This window comes from Amblyraja radiata, chromosome 7, assembly GCF_010909765.2.
Source record: "Amblyraja radiata isolate CabotCenter1 chromosome 7, sAmbRad1.1.pri, whole genome shotgun sequence".
Classification (NCBI taxonomy): domain Eukaryota; kingdom Metazoa; phylum Chordata; class Chondrichthyes; order Rajiformes; family Rajidae; genus Amblyraja; species Amblyraja radiata.
The window spans coordinates 67949708-67973191 of NC_045962.1; the positions used below are offsets into that span (position 1 = coordinate 67949708).

Sequence of the window (23484 nt, forward strand, 5' to 3'; positions counted from 1 at the left end):
AGCGAAAAGTGGCCTGTTCTAAGCTCAGCACAACTTCCAAATCGCAGGAAATAACCAAATTGATTCCTGAAACAAGAGCCTATAAATCAACTTACTGCCAGGTAATTAGTGTCATTAATTTACAGTTAAAGTGGCAGTGGTGTTAAGAATGGTTTGCTACAAATTCTAGAGCACTATTAATAAGCATCGTGTCATACTAATCATTGTCATTCCATAAGGGATAGTGGCACAGCAGCGTAAAAGTCACAATAATGATAGCCAGACATAAGTAATGCAGAACTACTTTAAATATTTTCAAACCAAAGTTTTAGATGAGGTATAAAAGATACTGTGTCTAATTATAGTACTTGGTCGATTTGATATCCTACACGTCGTGATGAAACACAGCATCCCATTTACTTTTTTGATTGGATTTTTCACTTGTAAGCTACTCTTTCTGACTGATTACCTGGAGCCCTAAATTCTACTTTTTTAACTACCAGCCCTCCTCCCAGTGTTTCTCCATTTAGACTGTATTTCCATCTGCCATTCCTACATCCAAAGTGTGCCATCTCACACTTCATTACGTTAAATTGCATCTGTCATCATTCCACTCACTCAATCAACATACTTCTTTAATGTTCAGCTCTATTCTTCACAATTCAATGCACCATCAAGTTTATTATCATCTGTAAACTTGAAAATACATTCTTCTCTCCCCAAGTACACATCAGTAATAAACAGAATGGGAGAAGAAAGATACATCACATTAGAAAACGAGAAAGGTCACAAATCTAAAGCCAATGAGAAAACACACAAAAAGTGTTATGAAATGCCATAATTCTACACCAGCTTCCAATTTTGGGGGGCTTAAGCAGTTATAGACCGATTATTTGTTATGTCCATACATTCTGATATCTTTCGTTAATGCACCTGGGAGATATCTAGCCACCATTTCTAAACACAGCTTCTTTATGTCCTTTGGCTCATCCTGCATGACCAGCACTATATATATAAGGGTGGATTTGTATTTTGTGTTTAGTAGATGTCTGAGACCTTTAGTGTTTACCGTCTTGTCAGGAAAATAATTAATTATTGATAGAAATATAAAAAGCTAAATCTTCACGTTAAAATCTGCACGACTATATTTACTTCCATGCTCACGGTTCTCATATTGATATGCAGTAGATAAATGGTGGCCATAATTTACTTGCCCTTCCTTCCTGCAATATGGTTCCGCATATAGTCATGTTAAGGGAGTTAAGAGAAAACTGCAGTTGCTGGACAACTGAAATAAAGCCTGAAACTGTGGGAGACACTCATCAAATCAGGACCTATCTGTGGTGGGAGATTGCAACCTTCACGTGGACCACCCAGTTTCGACTAATGCAATCAACCCGACGTGCACAAACAAATAGATCAAATAGAACAAGTTGATCTACAACTTTAGGTTGTGCACGCTATACGCAAGAAGAAGGACCTATCTGTGGAATTAGAAACAGAGACAATGTCCCTGGTTGTACACTCTTTGTCACAAAAAACAATGATGCTGGAAACACTCAACTGGACAGGCAATATCCATGGAAAGATAAATAGAGTTAATGCTTCAGGACAAAGGCACTTTGTCAGTTCTCAGAAGGATCTTCATCCTGAGGTGGTAACTCTGTTTCCCTATCCACATGTGCCACATGATCTGCTGAGTGTATCCTGCATTTTTAGTTCTTATTTCAGGCATGACTTTTTCAAATTACCACCATTAATACGTGTTGAGAAGTTGAAGTATTTTCAACTCCTGGGTGGGTGGGGAACTATTACCCCAGTTTGATTACTTCATCAATTACATTTCATGTACACACTGTTACAATAGTGGTAATCAAATGCTGACAGAATTTATTTTAGAGTCACAGAGCTGCATAACATGGAGACAAATCATTCGTCCCAACTTGTTCATGCAAACCAAGTTGGCATTCTGGGCTTTTTGTATACCCTTCTAAACCCTTCCTATCCATATTTTCCCAATTGTCAATTGAAAGCCATAATTGTATCCACTTTAATAAATTCTCCGAGCAGCTCTTTCCAGGTATGGTCTACCATCTGAGAGAAAAAAGTTGCCCCAGAGGTCCCTCTTAAATCTCTCCCACTCTAAGTCGATGCCCTCTAGTTTTAGCATCCTCTGCTCTGGGGAAAATACTGTGAATGTTTACTTTATCTATGACTCTCATGGTATCGTATACTTCAGTAAGGATACCCCCTTTGCCTCGTAAATCTAAAGAAAAAAGTCCCAGCTTATCTAGCATCTCCTTATAACTCAAGACTACAAGTCCAGTTAACAGCCTAATAAATCTCTTCTGCACCCTTTCCAACTCAATGACATCCTTCCTATAGCTGGGAAACCAGAATTGCAATTCAGATGCAATAGTCAATTGCAGTACTCCTACTGCCACTATGACTGAGACAGAGTTTTAAACTATGACTTGACCAAGTGCAGACCCGTTGATAGTTGACAGACCCTGGCTGTAGACTCCATCGTCAGCTCGGCCACCGCCTGGGCTCCAGTGGGCTCGTCCCTGACCCCTGACCCAGGCTTGTCTTTGGTTCCAGCGGCAGCTTCTTTTTCAGCCTTGGGCACAGCTCTCACTCCAGCTCCACCCTCCCCGTCGGGCGTCGGGCGCCGGCAGCGGCCGCCATGCGAGTGTGCTGGAGTGCCCCTCCCTCCCGGAACGTCCTGCCTTGCGAGTGCATTGTGACGTCACTTGGGTACGCTGGAGTGCCCCTCCCTCCTGGAGTGTCCCGTCCTGCCTTGCGAGTCCATTGAGACATTACTCGGGTTTTTTGGCTTTTTTAAAAGCATTAAACGATTAAAAAACGGAAATATAGGTGGGAATGCGACAGAAAGATGTTTATCGTCTCGACGGAAAAAGTGTGTGAAAATGGAAAGGCTGTGGCCTAGCGTTTGGAAGAAGAAAGGAAAACAGAAATTGACAAACATCCACAAACAAGACGAAGAGTTTTAGTAATAGTATAGATGGAAACATTAATGGAATGTATGGCTCAGCTGTGGCACCATTTTCCATACAAGCAATGCCTTTAATGTTTCAACACATCACAGAGCTTTGGACAAACTCCTCATCAGGTAAACTCCCTGAAACAGTATAGAAACCTAGGAACAATTTTTTTCTTAATGCTATGGTGCTAATTAGTTCAGTTAGGGTGCTTGGGTTTTACAAATGTGATAGATTACAACCATCAGAAATTCAAATTGGGAAACGCACTTTAGATCCAGTTTGGAGAAGGTAATAAGCATAATTATGAAGATAGGTCCAGGGTTTATGGATATGTGAACAGACTTAACAAGAGGGGTCTGTTCTTTTTTCTCTAAGATTGAAAAGAACAAAGAGAATTAATCAAGGTGTTTAAGATCGGGGGATGTTCAGCAAGCAATTTTTTTTTAAATTACATTTTTTCCAATGAATCAGGGGTTTTTCAAACAGTCAGCGCGGATTTCAGGTCATTGATAAATAACATGGAATCAAGATTATAACTGCTGTAAGTGTTTAGGATTTAGAAAGCACCGAGAGCAGTGACAGGTTTCATAAGAGAAATGCATAAATACTAAAATCAGAAAATTCTACCATGAAATGGAGGAAAAGTAGAGAGTGGGACATTGCCTCCATTATTTTTGTGTAATGTTACATGTGACATCCCAAATAGATATTGATAGGGTAGTCCAGAAGGCTTTTGGCACATTGGCCTTCATCAGTCAGCGTCTTGAGTATTGAAGTTGGGAGGTCATTTCACAGTTGCACAAGACATTGTTGAGGCCACATTGAGAATACTGTGTTCAGTTTTGGGCACCCTGCTATAGGAAAGATGTTGTTAACATGGAAAGTGTGCAGAAAATATTCAGGATGTTGCCAGGACTTCAGAGCCTGAGCTATAGGGAGAGATTGAGCAGGATAGGACTTTATTGTCCAGAGTGGTGGAATCAGGAACCAGAGGACGTGGGTTTAAGGTGAGAGGGAAAACAAACATTAATGGGAAGCAAAGGGGCAACTAAGGATGGTTGGTGTATGGAACAAGCTGCCAGAGGAGGTAGTTGAGGCAGGTACTATCACAACATTTAAGAAACATTAAGGCGGGTATATGGAAAGGATAGCTTTAGAGGGATATGGGCCAAGTGCAAGAAGGTGGGACCAGTGTAGGCATCGACATGGGCAAGTCGGGCCGAAGGGCCAGTTTCCACTGTGTATCACTCAATGACTATCCAACAATGTACCTGTTGATCCTGGGGCTGATCAAGAATAGGTTGGGCAACATATGCAGAAAGAGAATGAGTGTTATCATTTCTGGTCAAAGACCATGTTTGAGAACTGTGAAAAAGTGAACATGTTAGAGAGAAAGTGGAGTTAGGATGGCTAGGACAAGGGAATATGGCTAATAAGAGGAGGAATGGGGCCAGCAAGAGAGCATAAACTAGTGATCAACCTGTCAAAGGGTCAATAGGAGCAGGAATAGAGAGAAAATACAAACAGAAGCTATGAAGTGAGGGCATTTGGAGAGTACAAATATAAATAAAGGAATGCATAAAAAGCTGTGAAGTGCAAGGTGGCAGGACATTTTCAGCAGGTCAGGCTGTGCTAATGGAGAGAGAAAACATGTCAATATCACAAATGGATGATGTGCAGTAGAAACGGCTGGTTCTGATACCGATAGAGGTACCTGAAGTTGTAGAATTTGATATCAAATCCAAAAGGCTGCAACATACCCTGATACATAGATACATAGAAAATAGGTGTAGGAGTAGGCCATTCGGCCCTTCGAGCCAGCACCGCCATTCAAGGTGATCATGGCTGATCATCCCCAATCAGTATCCCGTTCCTGCCTTCTCCCCATATCCCTTGATTCCGCTAGCCCTGAGAGCTCTATCTAACTCTCTTTTGAATATATCCAGTGAATCGGCCTCCACTGCCTTCTGAGGCAGGGAATTCCACAAATTCACAACTCTCTGGGTGAAAAGGTTTTTCCTTATCTCAATTCTAAATGGCCTACCCCTTATTCTAAAACTGTGGCCCCTGGTTCTGGACAGGACAGAAGATAGGGTGTTGTTCTTCCAATTTACATTAGGTTTTGATAAGAGCAGTGCAGAAGGTCACAGCGGAAAATTATGTGACAACAAGATCTGAGTTCCTTCGAGATTGAACGCAAGCGCTCTGCAACGCAGTCACGTGATGTGTGGTTGGTTTTCCAATGTGGAGAACACATCCAAGACATCCCTCTGCCATCTTATTCCAAACTTGAAACTGCTTTCTTTACTCTCTTTCCCAGTTCTGGTAAAGTGTTTTTGACCCGAAAGGTTAACTCTGTTTCTCTTTCATCAGATGGTGACTGACCTGTTGTGTGTTTCTATCATTTCCTGTTTTTAATTTAGAATTCACACTCAACATTATTCCCTTTATCATGTATCTGTATACAGAAGGCAGGTACAGGATATTGAGTTGGATGATCAGCCATGATCATATTGAATGGTGGTGCAGGCTCGAAGGGCCGAATGGCCTACTCCTGCACCTATTTTCTATGTCTATGTTTCTATACTGTGGTCGGCTCAATAGTAATCATGTATAGTTTTTCTGCTGACTAGTTAGCACACAACAAAAAGCTTTGCACTGTACCTTGGTATACTTAACAATAAACTAAACTAACTAAATTCCAGCATTGCATTTTTTTTAAATTTCACACAGAAGTGGGAAATGTTCAACCTACAGTCCCTCCACTCCAGAACTAATGTCACCTTAGTTTAAATGACTGAGATCCAAGTACCGCTGAATTGCTCACTGGAGTAAATACTAGTCCTTACACTCATCATCAACAAGGCAAAGAACCTCCATAATTTCCCCCTGTTGAACAATAAAGAGCCATAATGAGCCTCTCGGAACATGGACAATCTCCAATATTTCAGGACCCATTTCTCAATGAAGGCAAACATTGATAATGAAATTCAGTGTGCCAGCATACCCTTGAGCTCACAGGGTCAAGATGTCAAACACAGCATAAATCTCATGGGTAGCAGTACTACCTGATTCCCTATATGCTTTGGAAACTTAGACTATTGACAACAAGTAGCAATGTTACAAAATTTTGAGATTTTAAAAATCAAGTCTGTAATTTATCCCATCAGATAAAGCATAAAAATAAGTTTAATTTGACACCTAATTCACTTTCATATCTCAAGTATTTAAAAAGTTATGGCCATTTTCATACTGGGAAATGAGCATCTTGTTCCCTATTGATTTTCTATGGACATAACAAAAAAGCTGTGATCGTGAACAGTCAAAAGCCCATAACTTTCTTAAAAATTAAGAGAACTGAATGAAATTTTCAGTTATCATAGATTGAAGCATTCTGAAACAAATATAAAATAATCTTACTTGGATGACCTGAAATTAAAGCATATAATTAGTTAGTTACCTAATTGTAGCTAATTTCAGACTTCAATTACTAGATCTAAACATCTATCCATTTCTTAATAAATGATTAACATTTTTAAATAGCCTAAATGTCCAAATAATATTCACAAATAATTCACAATAAAACATGATTTTTAAATCTCATTTACATTAATTTATAGGCCAAATGGAAGGAATTTAGTGTTTAATTGCTGTAAATAAATGCCCATTTAAATCAGCTTTCCAGTGGGTCCCTGTGGAACGCGCTGGTTTAGAACGTTCACATTGCGGTAGATTTGTGCCCCAAATGCCGAGAAAAATACTGCGCGATATAATGGGCCCAAATTGAGCTCCCCGCAATATTAAACTTAGTATAAAGGGATCTTTAGAAGCCCTTTTTAATGTAAAAATATACAACCTAACTTCTGCTATTTGCTTTATGAGACCCTGCGGTTGCTGACGGTCGCGGGTTTAGAGATTGATTTTTAAACTACTATAACTATTATTCAAGGCCTTTAAACCTAATAATAGCTTTTTGCGACGGGGTCTTCCAGCGATTTTTCGTTAATAATTAACTAGGCTGAACATTTTCGATTGGAACAGCTTAGAGAAAATCGCGTTTTAAACCCGCCCCCTCTAAACGGCGCCAAAATCGCGCACACCCTCAGCAGCAGATCTTCAACGACGCTTCAGGTAGGCTTTGCAACATACCTACAACAAGCACCTCAAAACAATGAAAAGATATGGGGGCGGCACGGTGGCACAGCGGTAGAGTTGTTGCCTCACAGCGCCAGAGATCCGGGTTCGATCCTGACTATGGGTGCTCCCTGTACGGAGCTTGTACATTCTCCCCGTAACCTGCAGGGTTTTCTCTGGGAGCTCCACTGTCCCTGGTATGTAGAGCAGCATGTGGGGATCATTGGTCAGCGCGAACCCGATGGGCCGAAGGGCCTGTTTCTGTTCTGTATCTCTAAACTAAACTAAATACCACCAATGTAGCCTTCGCAACATTCTCCAAATCCATTGGCAGGAGAAGCAAACCAATACCAGCAATGTGTTCCAGAAAAATGTCCCCAACATTGAGGCTCTAATGAGAGTCGATAATGTGTTGAGTAAGCCATGTCGTATACATGCCTGACCCCAGGCACTTTGAACACATCAAGAGATGATCAGGGAGAGTGTTGAAGATCAAGTCCTCTTAGTAAAAGTGTAATATTTTCACCAATACATGAGAATCCCTGACTCATAATCGAAAATTGGAGGAAGAGCATTTGAGGTTGAGGAGCTTGGATCCATTTGTCAACAGCGTACAGAAATCCAGGATAAACAATGGAAATAAAGCCTCCCACCTCTCAACACCACCCAAGTATCTACCATGTCAACACTCTCTTGCCCCAAATGTGGCAGTCTGCTGGTCGCACATTAAGGGGCTGTCCCACTGCGATGACCTAATCTGCAAGTTCAGAAGAGTGTCTTTGACCTTCAAGCTCGTGGGCACTCGCCTGGAAAACCTCGAGCTGGATCGACCGTCAGTGATGAAACCGCAAGCTGGATCGAGCGACCGCGCACACACACAAAGAGAGAGAAGGGCAGAGAAGGACAGAGAAGGGGAGAGAAGGGGAGAGAAGGTGGGTAGAGAAGGAGTGGGGACACTTTTAAGAAGTCAGACAACGTTTAATAAAGTTTAGCGGGCATTTTACCTACCGGTTGGTTTTCCATGGTCCTGAAAACTCCAATGAGCCAATTAAAATGCCCGGTCAGCGAAGGAGATTGCCTACGGCTGCCCTCGACTGCCTGTAACTAAATAGCGACCCCACTCCACTGCACTATGAATTAAAAAGAACCATGCCGACCAATTGTTACTCGTGGAAATATTTTCAGCATGCTGAAATATTTGCCGTGACATAGCTGAGGCCGCGAGTATGCGTGATCTTCCCTCGAGCATGAAGGAGAGTTCCAGTGACCTCATAGGACCTGCTAGGACCACGTGACGACCACGTGCGAGTTTGAGTCAAGGGCAAACCCTTCGCAGATTAGGTCGCAACAGTGGGACAGCCCCTTAAGTCTCATCAACAACCTCTAAATCCACAGAAACAAGGAACTGCCTAAAACACTATTCCGTGATTGAATGGCAAGAAATAGACCATATAAAATACCACAAAACCTTTAGAGTGAGACCACACCACGATATTGCAAAATATTGGTAGTTATAAAGACAAATTGCAAAAAAAACTAATTAAACTAAAAATTATTGCATTCCCACATTGACCTGTCTATTCTTTATTGCACCAGAACAATTGATGAAACCAATCAGTTATTTCATTGTACAACTAACAAGGCTCATCTATAAAGTGATTGCTCTGATTTATTTACTTTCGTCTTATTTATGATGACGTACCATAATTGGCCAAGATTAGATGTGCCGTCTAACCTTGAGTGCTACATCACTGCAAAATAGTACTCAGCTTGTTGCAGTTGAAAGTATGTCAAGAGTGAAGTAATCTGTCTCAGTTATTGAAGAATCAAATAAAACACTGCATTTTGTGATTTTTCCATAGTTGCTTCACTGGCAAAATACAGCAGGATGGTATGATAGGGGATTACTGCATTGTAACAAGGAAATCAGCCCAGAAGCTTCCTAAATTAAATGTAAATTCAAACTGATAAATGTTAAGACACTGAAGCTAATGAGTAAGTCGGTACTTAAGGCAAGTGAAAGCATAAGCTTAGAAAATCATAGATAATGTGAATTGTCACAGTCTTTATCCCAGGTTAGGGGATTCTACAACTTGGGCATAGATTTAAGGTGAGAGAGGATGGAAGGGGGCATGGAAATGCAACTTTTTTTTCACGTGGAACGAGGTGCCTGAGGAAGGTGGTTGGAATTACAATGTTAAAAAACATTTTAAGCGGGTACATAGATAGAAAAGGTTTAGAGGTTTATGGGCTAAATGCGGGTAAATAGCGCTAGCTCGGGTAGGCAACTTGACTGGCATGGACGAGTTGGGCCAGAGCCTGCTTCTGTACTACTTTGTCTGGAAAATCAGTCATTTGCTGTTGCTTTTTCTAGCATTGTCCAACAATCCTTCAGGCCCAGTCCCCAAAACCCAATCCTCCTGCATCATCCCTCATGGACCTGTTCAATGTACTCTCTAATTACCTCGGGTCCTTGCTTTGAACCTGATGCCATAGATTATTCAGTCCCACCATGGAGGCTTAGATCTCCAAAATCTGCACTGCTTCAAACACCACTCTCAATCCTTGGTCTCTTACCCTGATCTTGGATAGAGTGGATGTTTCCACTAGTACATTAAGCTCAATAGTAGGAACATCATGTTGCAGCTGTATAGGATATCGGTGAGACAACACCTGGAATATGATTGTGGTTCAGGCTACCATTATGTAGGAAGGATGTGATTAAGCTGGAAGATATTCAAAAAGTTTCACAAGGATGTTGCCTGGGCTGGTCAACTTGAGTTATGAGGAGAAGCTGGATAGGCTGGGAATCATTTTCCTGGATAAAATGAATCTGAGGGTGACCTTATTGAAGTTTACAAAATCATGAGGGGAATAGATAAGGTGGATGGTCACAATCCTTTTCTCAGGGTAGGGGAGTCTAAAACTAGAAAGCCAAGGTTTCAGGAAACAGGGTAAAGATTTAAATGGGATCTCAGGGACAAGATTTCCATACAGTATGTGTAACGAGTTGCCTGAGGAAATGGTCATAACCCTTCTTCAGACTGATGTCAGGGGAGTGGGCGGGGCAGAGATGGGATGTAGTCGGAGACAGTGAGACTGGTGGGAGAACTGGGAAGGGGGAGGGGATGAAGAGAGAGGGAAAGCAAGGGCTATTTAAAGTTAGAGAAGTCAATGTTCATACTGCTGGGGTGTAAGCTACCCAAGCGAAATACGAGGTGCTGTTCCTCCAATTTGCGCTGGGCCGCACTCTGACAATGGAGGAGACCCAGGACAGAAAGGTCAGATTGGGAATGGGAGGGGGAGTTAAAGTGCTGAGCAACCGGGAGATCAGGTAGGTTAAGGTGGACTGAGCGGAGGTGTTCAGCAAAATGATTACTGAGTCTGCGTTTAGTGGGATATGGGCCCAATGCAAGCAGAGGGATTAACTCAGGAAGACAGCTTGGTTGGCATGAATGAGATAGGCCAAAGGGCTTGTTTCCATATGGTATAATGCTGTGACTCCACATTGAAGATAATTAACAAATATCACACTGGAACTGGCTGCCACATCTAATGTTGTACAGTACCCTAGCAGTGAAGTGGTTAAAATTTCAAAAGAGATCTCGCTGTTTGTTAGCTGCCAATACTAATTTCAAGCATTATTTAAAAGTCTATCTATACTCCTGTCTCATCAGACATAACTTACATTTGTAACACATTTTTTTAAAATACCAACATGTATATCAAATTCCATTGTAATGATGTTTCAAACATGTCTTTGCTTAGGGACACTGCAGTCAAATCTAATTTAACACAAGTAGTGTTCTAATAACATAAAAAACCCTTGTTGGACAAGCACTTGTGCTATTCTATTCAAAATGTTCTCACTGAACTAATGCAGAGGAACATTTATTTCTGATAACAAGTATAAAATATTAAGGTCCCTCAACATTCATATTAATGAGACTTGACTGTAAATGTAAAATCTTGGTTATTCAGTTTTAAGCATATTCTAATGAAACCAGATGACTGCACATCTTGCATTTTTTTTAAACAAAAAGTAAGCATTATCTTTCTGGCTGAGAACTTTGATCTTTCACATTAGAGTTCCAATTACATTGTAACTATTTTGCTAAGTTAGCTTTGTATTTTAAACCAGAACTTTCAAACACTTTGATGAAGTTTGTGAATTTTTGACACAGAGATAATGTGGGATCTCAATAAGCAGAAGGTTACTCGGGAAGAATCCAGTCCGAAATTCTAAAGCATGGCCGTACGGCCAAGAGCATTGGACAATAGGAGGTCGGACACAATAACACAGATTGACAGCATTGGTCAAAAGCACAGCATGTTGGCCTGTATATGCAGGTCAACAGCTGGGTCAACAAATGGCCTTTCACAGGTGTGCAGCATTTGTAGATTTACAGTTCCCGAATCTGTCTCCGTGCTTTTCTTATATCGAATTTGAGAGCTGATTCTCTTTTATCAATGCACTACACCTCAAAGGAAAATTCTGCACTTCTATCTGTTTCAACTGAACCTCTTAAATATTTACCAGTCAATGACTGTCTTGTATTTCGATGAGAGTCAGGACCTGAAATTGGAGCATCATCACCATCTAAAAGACCATCATCTACTTTCCATTTTTTGGGACGCAGATAAAAGAAAATCACTCCCAAGAAATGGTGATGAAAGGGTATGGTGACAAAATCAATAGTTAAAATGTAACTCGTTGAACCAAGAGTTCTGTTTCTACTTATTAATTATTTTGTCTGCTCTGGTTAAAATTTAATTAACCAATCCCTTCTGCATCGACAGGCATGTTTTCCATAATTTACTTTTACTTAGTCATATATTATATATATACCCTGACAATTTAAAACAGCCTTATGATCTCAAAATATTTTTCTTTGAAAACACTCAAATGCTAACATAACAGACAGGGGTAATTTCTAGGGAAGTAAACACAGTGACTTAATATCTAATATCACTAGAATAGTTTAATACAGCAAATAAAAATTCTTGGTCTTTTGTCACATTTATAAATATGCACAGTACCTCAGTAAAGTGCTTTGAACATATTCACGGTTATATTTAAGATTGTGCATTATTTTCAATATATGTTCTAACATGGTGGGACTGCCATTACCAGAATTGTTAGAGTGGTTCAGGCAAGTGGCTCATCACTATCTTTTCAAAAAGTAATAAGGGATGTGCAATAAATGCTTCCCTTAGCAGCAATGCCTGGAACCCAAGTAAGTGAAAAAACATAACTTGCTGACTAATATCCAGCAATGTCTTTTGAAGTAGCTTGAGTATAATTCTGGACTCACTGATCTAAACATGGACAAATAAATAATCAGGTGGGAAGCAGACAAAAATGAAAGGATAAAACAATCTAGCCAGGGATGATCTGAGGGGAATTTGTGGCACAAATAACATGGTCTGAAGGGCAATAATCACTGTCTTTTCAGTGTTAACCAGTTTTCTGTCTTGAGTGTACATGTTGAAAATGCACATAGCTCTCATGTCAATATCATGTATGCATGTGGGAAGAGAGGCAATGAGAAATATTTGGAACAATCCCTTACCTGCTGTATTAAAATAAATAACTCAATTATGCATTAAGTTCTATTGGCATAGTTAAAAAACCCATCTAAGACGAACAAATGTACTTAACAACAGCTCTGGGAAGTATTATTAAATTAAAATTCCTATGCCTAGTTAAATATCACAAGCGTAATATATGTCATTAGACATGAAGACATTTTGGGTTAATATTGAGCGTCTGTCACAAAAGCAACATTTTGACCTTTATTGCCAAAAGTGCTAAGTCTATGAATCTTAAAATGATGATCTATCCCCTTCAGTTCCCATAATTTATTTGCAAATAGTTATTGGGATTCTGATCTTACATTTAATTAGCTGATAATTTTTCTTCACTGAATTATTTTACTGCAGGCAATGGCACTCAGTCACATTGTCCAGCAATAACAGTTCTGATAGGTGGAATGCTTTTCTTTTAACTGTAATGCAGATGACATAGACTTATGAGACCTGACTTGAGTTGGAACAGTAAAACGCTAATTATTGATAGCATCTTTTTTGAAACCTTTGAAATCAGGGAAATATGGTCTCATAATGATGTTTTTTTCCTATTTTAAAGTAAAAGATAATATTAATTATTAATGACGAAAAGGAGGGTAAATATAAAGCTGCATGATTAAAACATTGCTGCATTAGGGATGTTTTAATTAAGTGAAAATGCTAATGTTGTTATACTAAGCAGATCAGATTAAAATGATCCTCAGTGTGAGTTATTGTAACCCATATTTTATGTTACATTACCAATGACATGTAAAAAAGATCTACATGAGATACACTTCGAGACATACAAAAAAAACTATATATTAAATGACTGGGGTTAATAATTCATTTCTCATATTCGTTCGTGCATCATGACTTATTTTTTACATTTACAAAAGGAAATGGCATGACAGTCACTTTAATTTCTAAAGAAATCATTTTGGTCTTGAACGTTTGGGGAGATCTGCATTTCAGTTGACAGTAATTAGCATTAACTAATAAAGAACACTCACATTGCCACTCCAAAGAATTCGTGTTTTGCTGTTGATATAACAATGTCTGCCATGCACAGAACTTTGAGGTAGTCGTCTCTACTGCTTTGGTAGCCCCAGTGCAAAACTGAAGAACCCAATTCCCTTCTGGCCTCAGCAAAGACGTCTTTAATGAGAAAAAAAAAATCAACAATTCAATATGGTGCAAAATTAACTCGTATGTCAGCTTTGCCTCATCTAAAGTTCAGGTTAATTAGCTTCTGCTTATTTTACAGAACTTCTCAGAGTTGTTTGCTTGTATAATCAAGGCACGGAAGCAGAACCAAATGCTGAGGTGCAAAAGCTGGCAGAAGCAAGGCCCGCCTCAACATCCTCCCCTCTCTGAAAAGCCAACTGTCTGCTTCATAAAACTCGCTTAGCAGACAGTGAAACAAAATGGACTGTAAAGTTCGTTAAATGAAAATATTAAAAAAGAATTAAGCTAATGGAGATAAAATTAAAAGAAATGAGGCAACAAAAACATCACACCAAAAATGGCATCACTGTGACAGCTAAGTTTCCTAATGACGGACTGCATTCGGAAAAATTAAATGGCATTCCATGCTTAAATTTCTTTGGAAAGTAATGATCCATGAATGATGCTCACTCCAGGCATTTAGAAGTGGAAAAAAAAATGCTCAACAACAACAAAGAAGGTTCTGAGACTGACAGAGATTTTTGCACCACTGATGGTGTTTTTTTTTGGGCAGGGGGAGGGTTGTGGAAGGAAAGCTTTTATTTCTGACAGAAGCAATACCTGGTACTTCTGTAAAGGTCTCGCCAAGGACAGAAACATCAAAGGTTAGTCCATTTTCTTTCAGCATCAGTAATGTCTTGAAGAAGAGTTCAGGATCTTTATCATGCTCCCTTGAAACAAAGCAAAGTTCAAGATGATGAGAGGGCTTTCCAAGCTAAATAAGGTGATACCTGCTAAGTTATATTTAAAAAATCCCCAAATTCAAGACTCTAGATCCTTAGAAAACTGTCCTTTTTAAACATATTGAAAGAAGGACACCTACCATATAGTGTAGTTGACAAGTAATCTTTATAATGCATTATATGCTTTTGTTCATTTATATTATACCCATGGCAATATTAAGATGGCTAGCTGAAAGGAGTTATGATTTTGACACTGTGAGGGAGAAAATTTAGCGCAGTTGAAATGACAGGATTGTTGAAATACCCTACACTAATGACTGTGTTTTTGCTGATGCTAATTTAGCTCCCTCACACTGCCAAGTTCAGAACTCCTCCAGCTTGGTTCATTGATGAAGTCATCAGGACTTCTTGTTTATAAAATACATTCATCCCTTAGCCTCCTCCTTAGAGAAAGTGTAGAATATCACGATTAATCAAAATTCGACATAACTTCTTTATCAAGTATTAAAATGGATAATGAATCCAAGGAGATGAAAACAATCAACACCAATAGTGGCCTAATAATAATTATGAGTACATTTCAATTGTATTCAATTATCTGCCCGCAGAAACATCCCAAGAATTTGTCCAAGGTCCTCAGTAGCACATTCATCTGCAGCACAGCAAGAGTTAAATATAATGATTGTTAAGCTCTGAGATACTGAATATCCCAAATCTTCATCACTTCTGATAACACAATGAGGTATAGATATGAAATGTTAAATCAGATTCTGAACACAAAATAACCTCACAATACTCTATGCCTGCTTGGTTGAAAGCAGTTGAGAATATTTTAACACCAGAACTTTTTGGCTCCAGTTTTGGATGAACATTAGTCGAAAAAAGTTTGCTGTTTGCAATTTGTGCAGAACAGGATAACAAAAGTGCAACAAAATCCTTCAACTCGATCTTATGACACATTAAATACAACAAGGCACATTTTTATTTATCAGGATTACATTACTATTCATTTTGGGCAATATTCTTGAGAAAAACAACATTCCAAATAAAATATATCCCATTTAAATTGCAAATACTGGGTTTCAATAGAATTTTTACCCTTGCTACGTTTTTTTGTCACGTGTTAATTAGTGCAAGATGGATTTACAGTTTTATTGCGCAGTTCCACATCACAACATTAATCAATCCTGCAATCAGAACATATTAACCTTAAAAAAACTTTTTTTTATTTGTCCAAGATGCACACAATTCATATTAACCCTCATAGTGCCATCTACCTGCCACTTACATGGACCCCTTTTAAACATCTTGAATATGCACCATGAAAATTCTGAATGAGAGGTAGCAGCCAAATCATTACCTCGGGTAAAAGAGATTTCCACGTGCAAGTTAAAATTGACGTTTTATTTGTACATGATTATTTATCTAACCAGTGCCAGTGAGAGAGAGAAAAAAACAGCAGTCACATGGTTTGCAAGGTTAAAGTCCAGACTCAGTGTCTAATCTATCTGAAAAGTACAAAACTAATTCTTTTGTGTGGAACAGGGACATCATCATTTACAAGGACTGTGAATTTAGACTACAATAGCTTCTTGCTGAAGGTCAAATGGCTCTGTTACGTTTTAATAATAATCTAAAGCAGCACCTCCAACGACACTATTTCTGCAGAGTTCATATTAGGCTCCTAAGGTGTGGTATTAACAGAGCTTATTTATTTTAATTTGAGAGGCTCTTATTTGTTCATTCCCTTGTGGGAAAGCTGATTTCCATGATGATTCCCTTCTTAATTTTAATACCCTTTTTACTCATCATACAGACATTAGAATTTTGCAGGAAATAATGGAACTCCTGTGCAGGAAGAAAAGACAACTGAAGGGATGATAGTAAACTAGCTTTTGCAATTAATTGGTGTATGGTAGTGCACGTGTATGATAACAGAAATTTTCACCAAGGAAAGCGAGGTTAATTAATGTACGAGCTGCATTCACCAAGATGCTGAATTTAGTATTTTTCCCCCATGGTGTCTTAAGTGCCTTGATTTCCCAGTAATGACCTAGTTCTCCTAATGAGTAACATTAACCCCTGGCTGTATCTGTCCAGGATTTAATTGTCAACTGAAGCTGAAAGAGAAGTTTGCCGATCAGCAGGTATGTGGTACATTAACACATGTCAACTCAGGTCCTAATAAATAAATCTGTTGCCATAGGAATGGTAACATCGGCAACACTGCTTTTCCTCAATTTTAAATAAATATCTTTCAGGCAACGTGGAGCGATGTTAGTGAGGTAAATGGCAGGGGGTGAGGGGTTGCGGGTTTGAAATTAAGAAAATAAGGAAGACATTTTTTTTTAAATGCAGTTTTCGTTGAAATTGTCATAAAAATGTTTTCTGGGTTATTATCTTTTATTTTTTAATTATATTACCTCCCTCACCATCCTCCCACTGCAATAGTAACTTTCTGATTCTGATTATGTCCACCAATTCTGTCGATTTTGGGGCACTTGTATCCCTTAATTAACAAGCCTGACATTAAAGTAACCAGCCAGCAAATGCAGAGAATCGGATGGCATTTAAAGTGTTTTATCATGAAATTATCCCAACAGAGTCCATCCCGTAAGATAACATCATCATCAATACTCCATGCAAGACCCAACAGCTCAAGCACAATATTGCCTGCCATTTATCTGTTGTCAGCATAGGTTACAAACTGTAATCCTTGACTGCCTTGGAATTAGAATGTCTTTGATGTCCTCACAAGAGTCTTTGCCCGAAGGCTTTACCAATGCTCTGCAGCTCAATGTTTATTCCTCGTAATCTTCCTCTCATCTCCAGGCTACTGGTGACAGATGGTTATGTGCACACAATAGTGTTAGAGTTTGATATTTTTTTTTGCTCTCTATACAACAAATATCTATCAGATGTGGGCCAAGAAAGCTGACATAGCTCACTTAGGTAATGGCAACAAACAGCTTGAGTTGATGTTTTTTGTCTTTTCTTCCCTATTCTCTGCCTGTTTCCTTTCTAACATTCTCAAAGGTAAAGTATATTATCTTGGCTGGCTTTTTTTTCATCAAAAACATATAGCAAATGACACAATTTTATGTTGCTATATTAATAGTTTATGTGTGTTTCTGTAGGTTAATATATTCCATTTTATAATACCTGTAGTTCAAATTATTAGATACGACCATGAAATAAATAACTCATTTGTCTGGGTTTACACTGCATGACCTGAAGGCACTTACTGTGCCCTCATGATTTTTAAGGATGCCCTAGACATCGATTATGCTAGCAGTCACCTCTCTATCTCTTCTTGTGTTTAAGAACATAAATTTTATTTCTGGATTTTCAGCTTGCTCTATGTAATAGATTAAGAATTCTGTTGCATAAATAAGGGACGCGGACTAATAAGAGTACCGTATATCAAGTATTTCAGGTATAGATGATGCATTTCACAGTGTGGCACTGTTAATGGATTAAAACAATGAAAAAATTAACATATAACAAAACATTTTTAAAAAACATTTAATGACATGATTTGTAAACTAATTCTAGGTCAATTTTCCCCCCGTTGTCACATTTTGTTTCTTAAGGCCCTGGAGTCAAATATGAAAATCCCTTTAGTTACCAGCTGCTGCAGATCAGCTATGAAAGCTTCTGGAGTTTTAATGTATTGGAAGTCAAATCTGTGTAAAGACGATTTACTTTCCTGTTGTGCGTACTAACTGCTTCACCTGTAAGCAGTTGTTCAATAAAATCTGACCCACTGATCCATTCCGAGCGTCTCCTCCAAACACCACATAATCTCGGATGAAGTAGACTCTAATCAGGCCACATGCAGATTAAACAGGCTAAGAGGATACTGGAAGAAAATGTTCACATTCACCACTGGAAAATTATTAGACTCCAGCCCCCCCCCCCCCCCCCATCCTCTCAGCCCCTCACTACCTCCGCTCACACACTGCGTTTTAATCCCAACTCATTATCCTCTAACAGTACACTGGAAACTGAAGTTTATGACTGTATACTCCTGGCAGCAGATTCTGCTCTTGTTAAAAGAGATTAGAAGATCTGGCATTATCAGTGATAATATGTGGAATGTGCCCCTGAAAAGATAGAGAGGATTTACGTTTATAGGTTACCTCAGATGTGCGTACTCACCACCTGTGTGGCCAAACAATATGTAAAGGTTTATGTTTGGAGGCAACATTGTATTTTTCTTCCATGGGCCAGCTCAGCATGCTGCAGGAGTTAAAGGCCATGTGTTCCTTATCTTCTCTTCCATGATAAGCACTTGTACCTTCACTTTTCTTGATGTGGTTCAGCTTCATGAGTGATTCTGATAGCCCTTCCTGTTTTTCAGTGGGATGAGATTCCAGGGCTGAAGAACTGTTTCTCATCAATCCATCATCTGGTTTACACTTTCGCGAAGCAATCAGGGTCTTTAATCCTTTACCCTCTTCAATGTCTTGAATTTCAGTCATCTGAAGATTTTGGCAAAGTTTATGTTCTGGCAGAAATCTAAAGCGAGAGGTTAGACTGTGTTGAAAAGATTATAGAAAAATACAAGCAGCAACACATAGTAGTTTTGTGCATCATGAAAATTAAACAATATATGTAAAATACATGAAAGGTAAATAAAATAATTTCCCATGTCAAATAATTCAACCAAAATAATGTGTTCAATGTATTATATAAATGTATTGGCATTAAAACATGATTAATCTGCTATTTTTCTCACTGGCTAGCTTCATCTAGGGAAAGAATCACTCATATATGCGGCAATGTTATTTTGATAACACACCTAAAGTTTTCAGTCACAAGGGATAATGTAAGATAAATGACAGAAACAGGCCATTAAGACCAACCACAAAAGACACAAAGTGCTGGAGGAACCGAGCAGGCCAGGCAGTATCCCAGCATTCTCAATGAGTCCACGTTTAAAAAAAAAAGACAAGCTAAGAACTTGCTTAAATAATTTTCGGTCAAATTGATAGTCAGTCCACATATGCATGCCCAGCACTGCACAATCAAACTATCTAAGATCCAGTTATTCATAACAAAACTGAATGCTGCTTCCTCAGAATAGTGAGATACTTTGAACTTTTATTTGTTTTGGGGTAGTGGGCTGAATTGCTTCAGCATTGTCAGACACTTAACATTTCAAGTACAGCAGGAGTGTTAATAGGAACAACTCTGTTTTAATCTTTTCATTTCAACTTCTTTGTCTGTAGAGATGACGCTCACATTTAAAACAAACCCTTTTTCGATTACAGTCAGGCCTGTGTCCAGCAACAGAATTTTTCTACAATAAATGGTAACTGCATAAAACAATTTAATGCATTGGTATTTCTGATTATGGAGAGAGTTCTGTCTTTTCTTTTACTGAATTGAAGGACGGACCGCATTTTTATGCACAACAGTTTTACTTGAGATGTGAAACAGGTTAGTCTGGCATACTCTTCCTTTTACTGACATTGAAAGGACCACACTTTCTGAGGTAATGTTTGGTTCAACTCTTTACTGCGTACTCACTTTTAGGATTAGTCCCAACATTTTTATAATCTGGAAAGGATACTTATGGAAAAGTCTGCACTGTGTCATAGCTGTTCCTAGACCCATAAAAAAGCGGCAGGTCTTTATCTGAAATCCATACTTTAAGGTGTCATTCGCAATCTCCCAGCTTTTCTGCATGTGGGTGTAATGTTTTTGAGGATGAGTGCCTTAGCAGGAAGGGGCAAGCAAGGGACTTACAATAGTGACTCACTTACACTTGGTAAAACAGCAAGATGACTGTTTCTAAGTATGGCATATTTGTTAATAATAATGTGCATTTAAATTTGGTTGCAAGCAATCAAATCAAATTGAGTTTATTGTCAAACGCATATGTATGGTGAAATCTTTGAATTCATAGCAAAAATTTGGAAGTTAGCATAATTATGTTAATAGTAGCTATTTCTCTCAAGCATTTTTTGATTATCTCTGTTCCATTAGCAGTAAGTAATAAAGGAATTAAAATGTCCAGCTGAAGTTAAAACATCCTTGGAAAATAAACTATGCACAGAGCTGACATTAATTCAGGTCCCTCACACTTAATGTTGTTTGTTGGTGCCTTTGAATCAATGGGGCGAGAAGGTGGACATATGTTAGCTCCCATTTGTCATGATGCAGGTCAAGCAGGAACATTTTTTTTAAAGAGTGTACAAAAACACTTTGCAGCAGTAAAACTTAATTTTCATGTAACAGATGATAACTGGAGCATTCTCTAAGGTTCCCTTTCAGCCCTTTCTCGGGAGATTTCCTTTTAGAATGAGGATTTTTTTTTCCACTTTCTAGCTTTCTCTATTGTTAAATGACGAACTAATAACCAATCGTCATGATGTATTGTTGAAGGCAAATTTACCGCATGCAAAAAGAAACGGTGCTCTTTTGTTAAAGTACAGGAAAATATAACCTTACAAAGCGTTTGCAAACATAAGCTGCCAGGTCCACATGGAAATTCTCAATGCACAGAGTATCAGACCTCTTGCATCCAGAAATCGATTAATTATCGAGTTGTCACACTAACGCAGCAATAAGATTTTTGTTTCAACAACGCAGTCTGAATGACTGATGTAGTTGCATTCATGGTACCATGTAGCTGAGAAGCCGAAGAGGATGAATAATATTTTTTATACATGGAAGAAAGGTACCCCTTGAATGCACAATCATTCTCAAAGTAACCTATCAATTGTTGTGCACAACTAGGGGGCAATTTAAGTGTTCAAAATTGTGATATTGATACAGTTCTACTTTGATTATCTAATCAAACAAATATAGTAACATTGATTGCTGTTTACCGTTTAGAATGATAGTACAGGTGCACAACCTTTTATCCGGAGTTCCGGAAACCGAAAAGCTCCGAAAACCGGACATTTTTTCCAGGATGTCGTCTGCACACCAAAGCTCGCGTTTGGCGCCAAACTTGACCCGAAACGACCCACGGTCAACCCAGGCCTGTACTACTGTAGCGGCTGCCTCCTCCCTGGAGACCGGGGAGACACTTAAACATCTGTAAATCATTGCTTAAATGTTAGTCAGTTAGTTTGGAGGGCTTTTATGTGAAGGGGGGGGGGGGTGTGAAGGGGGGGGGGGTAAAGGGGGAAACTTTAATTCTTAGGCCCCTACCTGGACGGAGAGGCGGCGAGCGGGCAATGCCTTACCGGGTCGCCGTGCAGTAAGCTCCGGAGCGCTGTGGCCGCCGACTCCCAACATCGCGGAGCTGGGGGCTGCGGGCGTCCGGCCGCGGGCGGCGCCGGTTGTAGCTCCGACCCCGGCAACTCTACCCCTGGCCGCGCGGTGCTCCAAATCCAGCGCGGCCCGCGGCCGGACGCCCGCAGCCCCAGCTCCGCGATGTTGTGTGTCGGCGGCCACAGCGCTCCAGAGCTTACCGCACGGCGACCCGGTAAGGCATTGCCCGCTCCCCGCTGGTATCCCAGCGCTGCGACACCGCCGACTCCCAACATCGCGGAGCTGGGGCTGCGGGCGTCCGGCCGCGGGCGGCGCTGGATTTGGAGCGCCGCGCAGCCAGGGGTAGAAGTGCTGGGGTCGGAGCTCCAACCGGCGCCACCCGCGGCCGGACGCCCGCAGCCCCCAGCTCCGCGATGTTGGGAGTCGGCGGCCACAGCGCTCCGGAGCTTACTGCACGGCGACCTGGTAAGGCATTGCCCGCTCCCCGCCTCTCCGACCAGGTAGGGGACTAAGAATTAAAGTTTCCCCCTTCACCCCCCCCCCACATAAAATCCCTCCAAACTAACTGACTAACATTTAAGCAATGATTTACAATGATTCCCCGGTCTCCGGGGAGGAGGCAGCCGCTCTAGACTTTTCAAGCCGCCCGCGCTACCTACCTAATCTACGCTAAAAATCTTCCATTCGGAACTCCGAAAAATTCCGAAATCCGAGAAGTGTCTGGTCCCAAGGCTTTCGGATAAAAGGTTGTGCACCTGTACTGCAAAATAGAAAAAAATCTAAATGCATTTGCCTTTGAATTCCAAATTATTTTTTGTGTGCTTTGAACGATGCCTAGCAATTAATAGTCAATGGATTGAAATTACAAATTAAAGAAATTATCAATGTATTAAATTTACAAGTATTTGACCTCAGCATCAGTGTTTAGGACTTCTCTCTTCAGAATCATTCAAAGGCCTTTAAATACTTCTTTGTCAGAAAATAAATCTTTACTCTAAACACAATGCCTTAGTAGTAGTAGGCCCCCTTCGGTCATGACTGACCATGGGTGATGCATACTAGTTTGTTGGATGTAAGCCTTGGCGATGTCATATGGAGGACAGGCTGTTGCCCATGCAGCACTTCCCCCCTCTCCACGTCGCTGATCGATCCAAAGAAACAGCAAAGTCGTCGCAAGAGCTGCCAGAGCAAGGTTGTAGACAACGACGAACTGCCTTAGGGACTCCGACTCCGGATTTTCTTGAGGTTTACTCCTGGAGCCTTTTCCATGACTGGATATGGCCACAAGGCAGTGGAGGTTTTAAATCAGAGTTTTCCCTCTCCTAGATGGACTGCCTTCCCAGACTGACAAGCCCCATCTGCCCGAGAATCTGCCTTAATGCATAGGTATCTCCTCAGTCAATGGCATTGTGTTAACAGTAAGAGTTTCTCTAATTTAACTGCCACACCCATCCTACACCTTCATTGGGATTCACATTATTTTTTAAGTAAAGAATGAATCCATCTGATCCAAACCATGGTTATATAAAATCCAAATTGAGACTTTTGGGTTTGTGAAAGATGGAAAGCAACATTTTATTCAACATAATGCTAAATACCGCCAGTGGTCTGGGACTGTCCCACTTACCGCCCGTAGTCGCCCTAAAAACGTCAAGTTG

General features: G+C 39.9%; 1 protein-coding gene across 2 annotated transcripts in view; it reads right to left on the bottom strand.

Annotated features, from left to right (window-relative positions):
* gtdc1 (glycosyltransferase like domain containing 1) overlaps positions 1-23484 on the bottom strand; it is a 305811-nt gene that overhangs the window by 43118 nt on the left and 239209 nt on the right. For both annotated transcript variants that reach the window (XM_033024711.1, XM_033024710.1), the window contains exons 5-7: positions 18758-19117; positions 14475-14584; positions 13700-13844 (exon numbers count right to left, since the gene is read on the bottom strand). In XM_033024711.1, coding sequence (XP_032880602.1) covers positions 13700-13844; positions 14475-14584; positions 18758-19117 — 615 coding nt within the window. The remainder of the gene's footprint in view (positions 1-13699; positions 13845-14474; positions 14585-18757; positions 19118-23484) is intronic.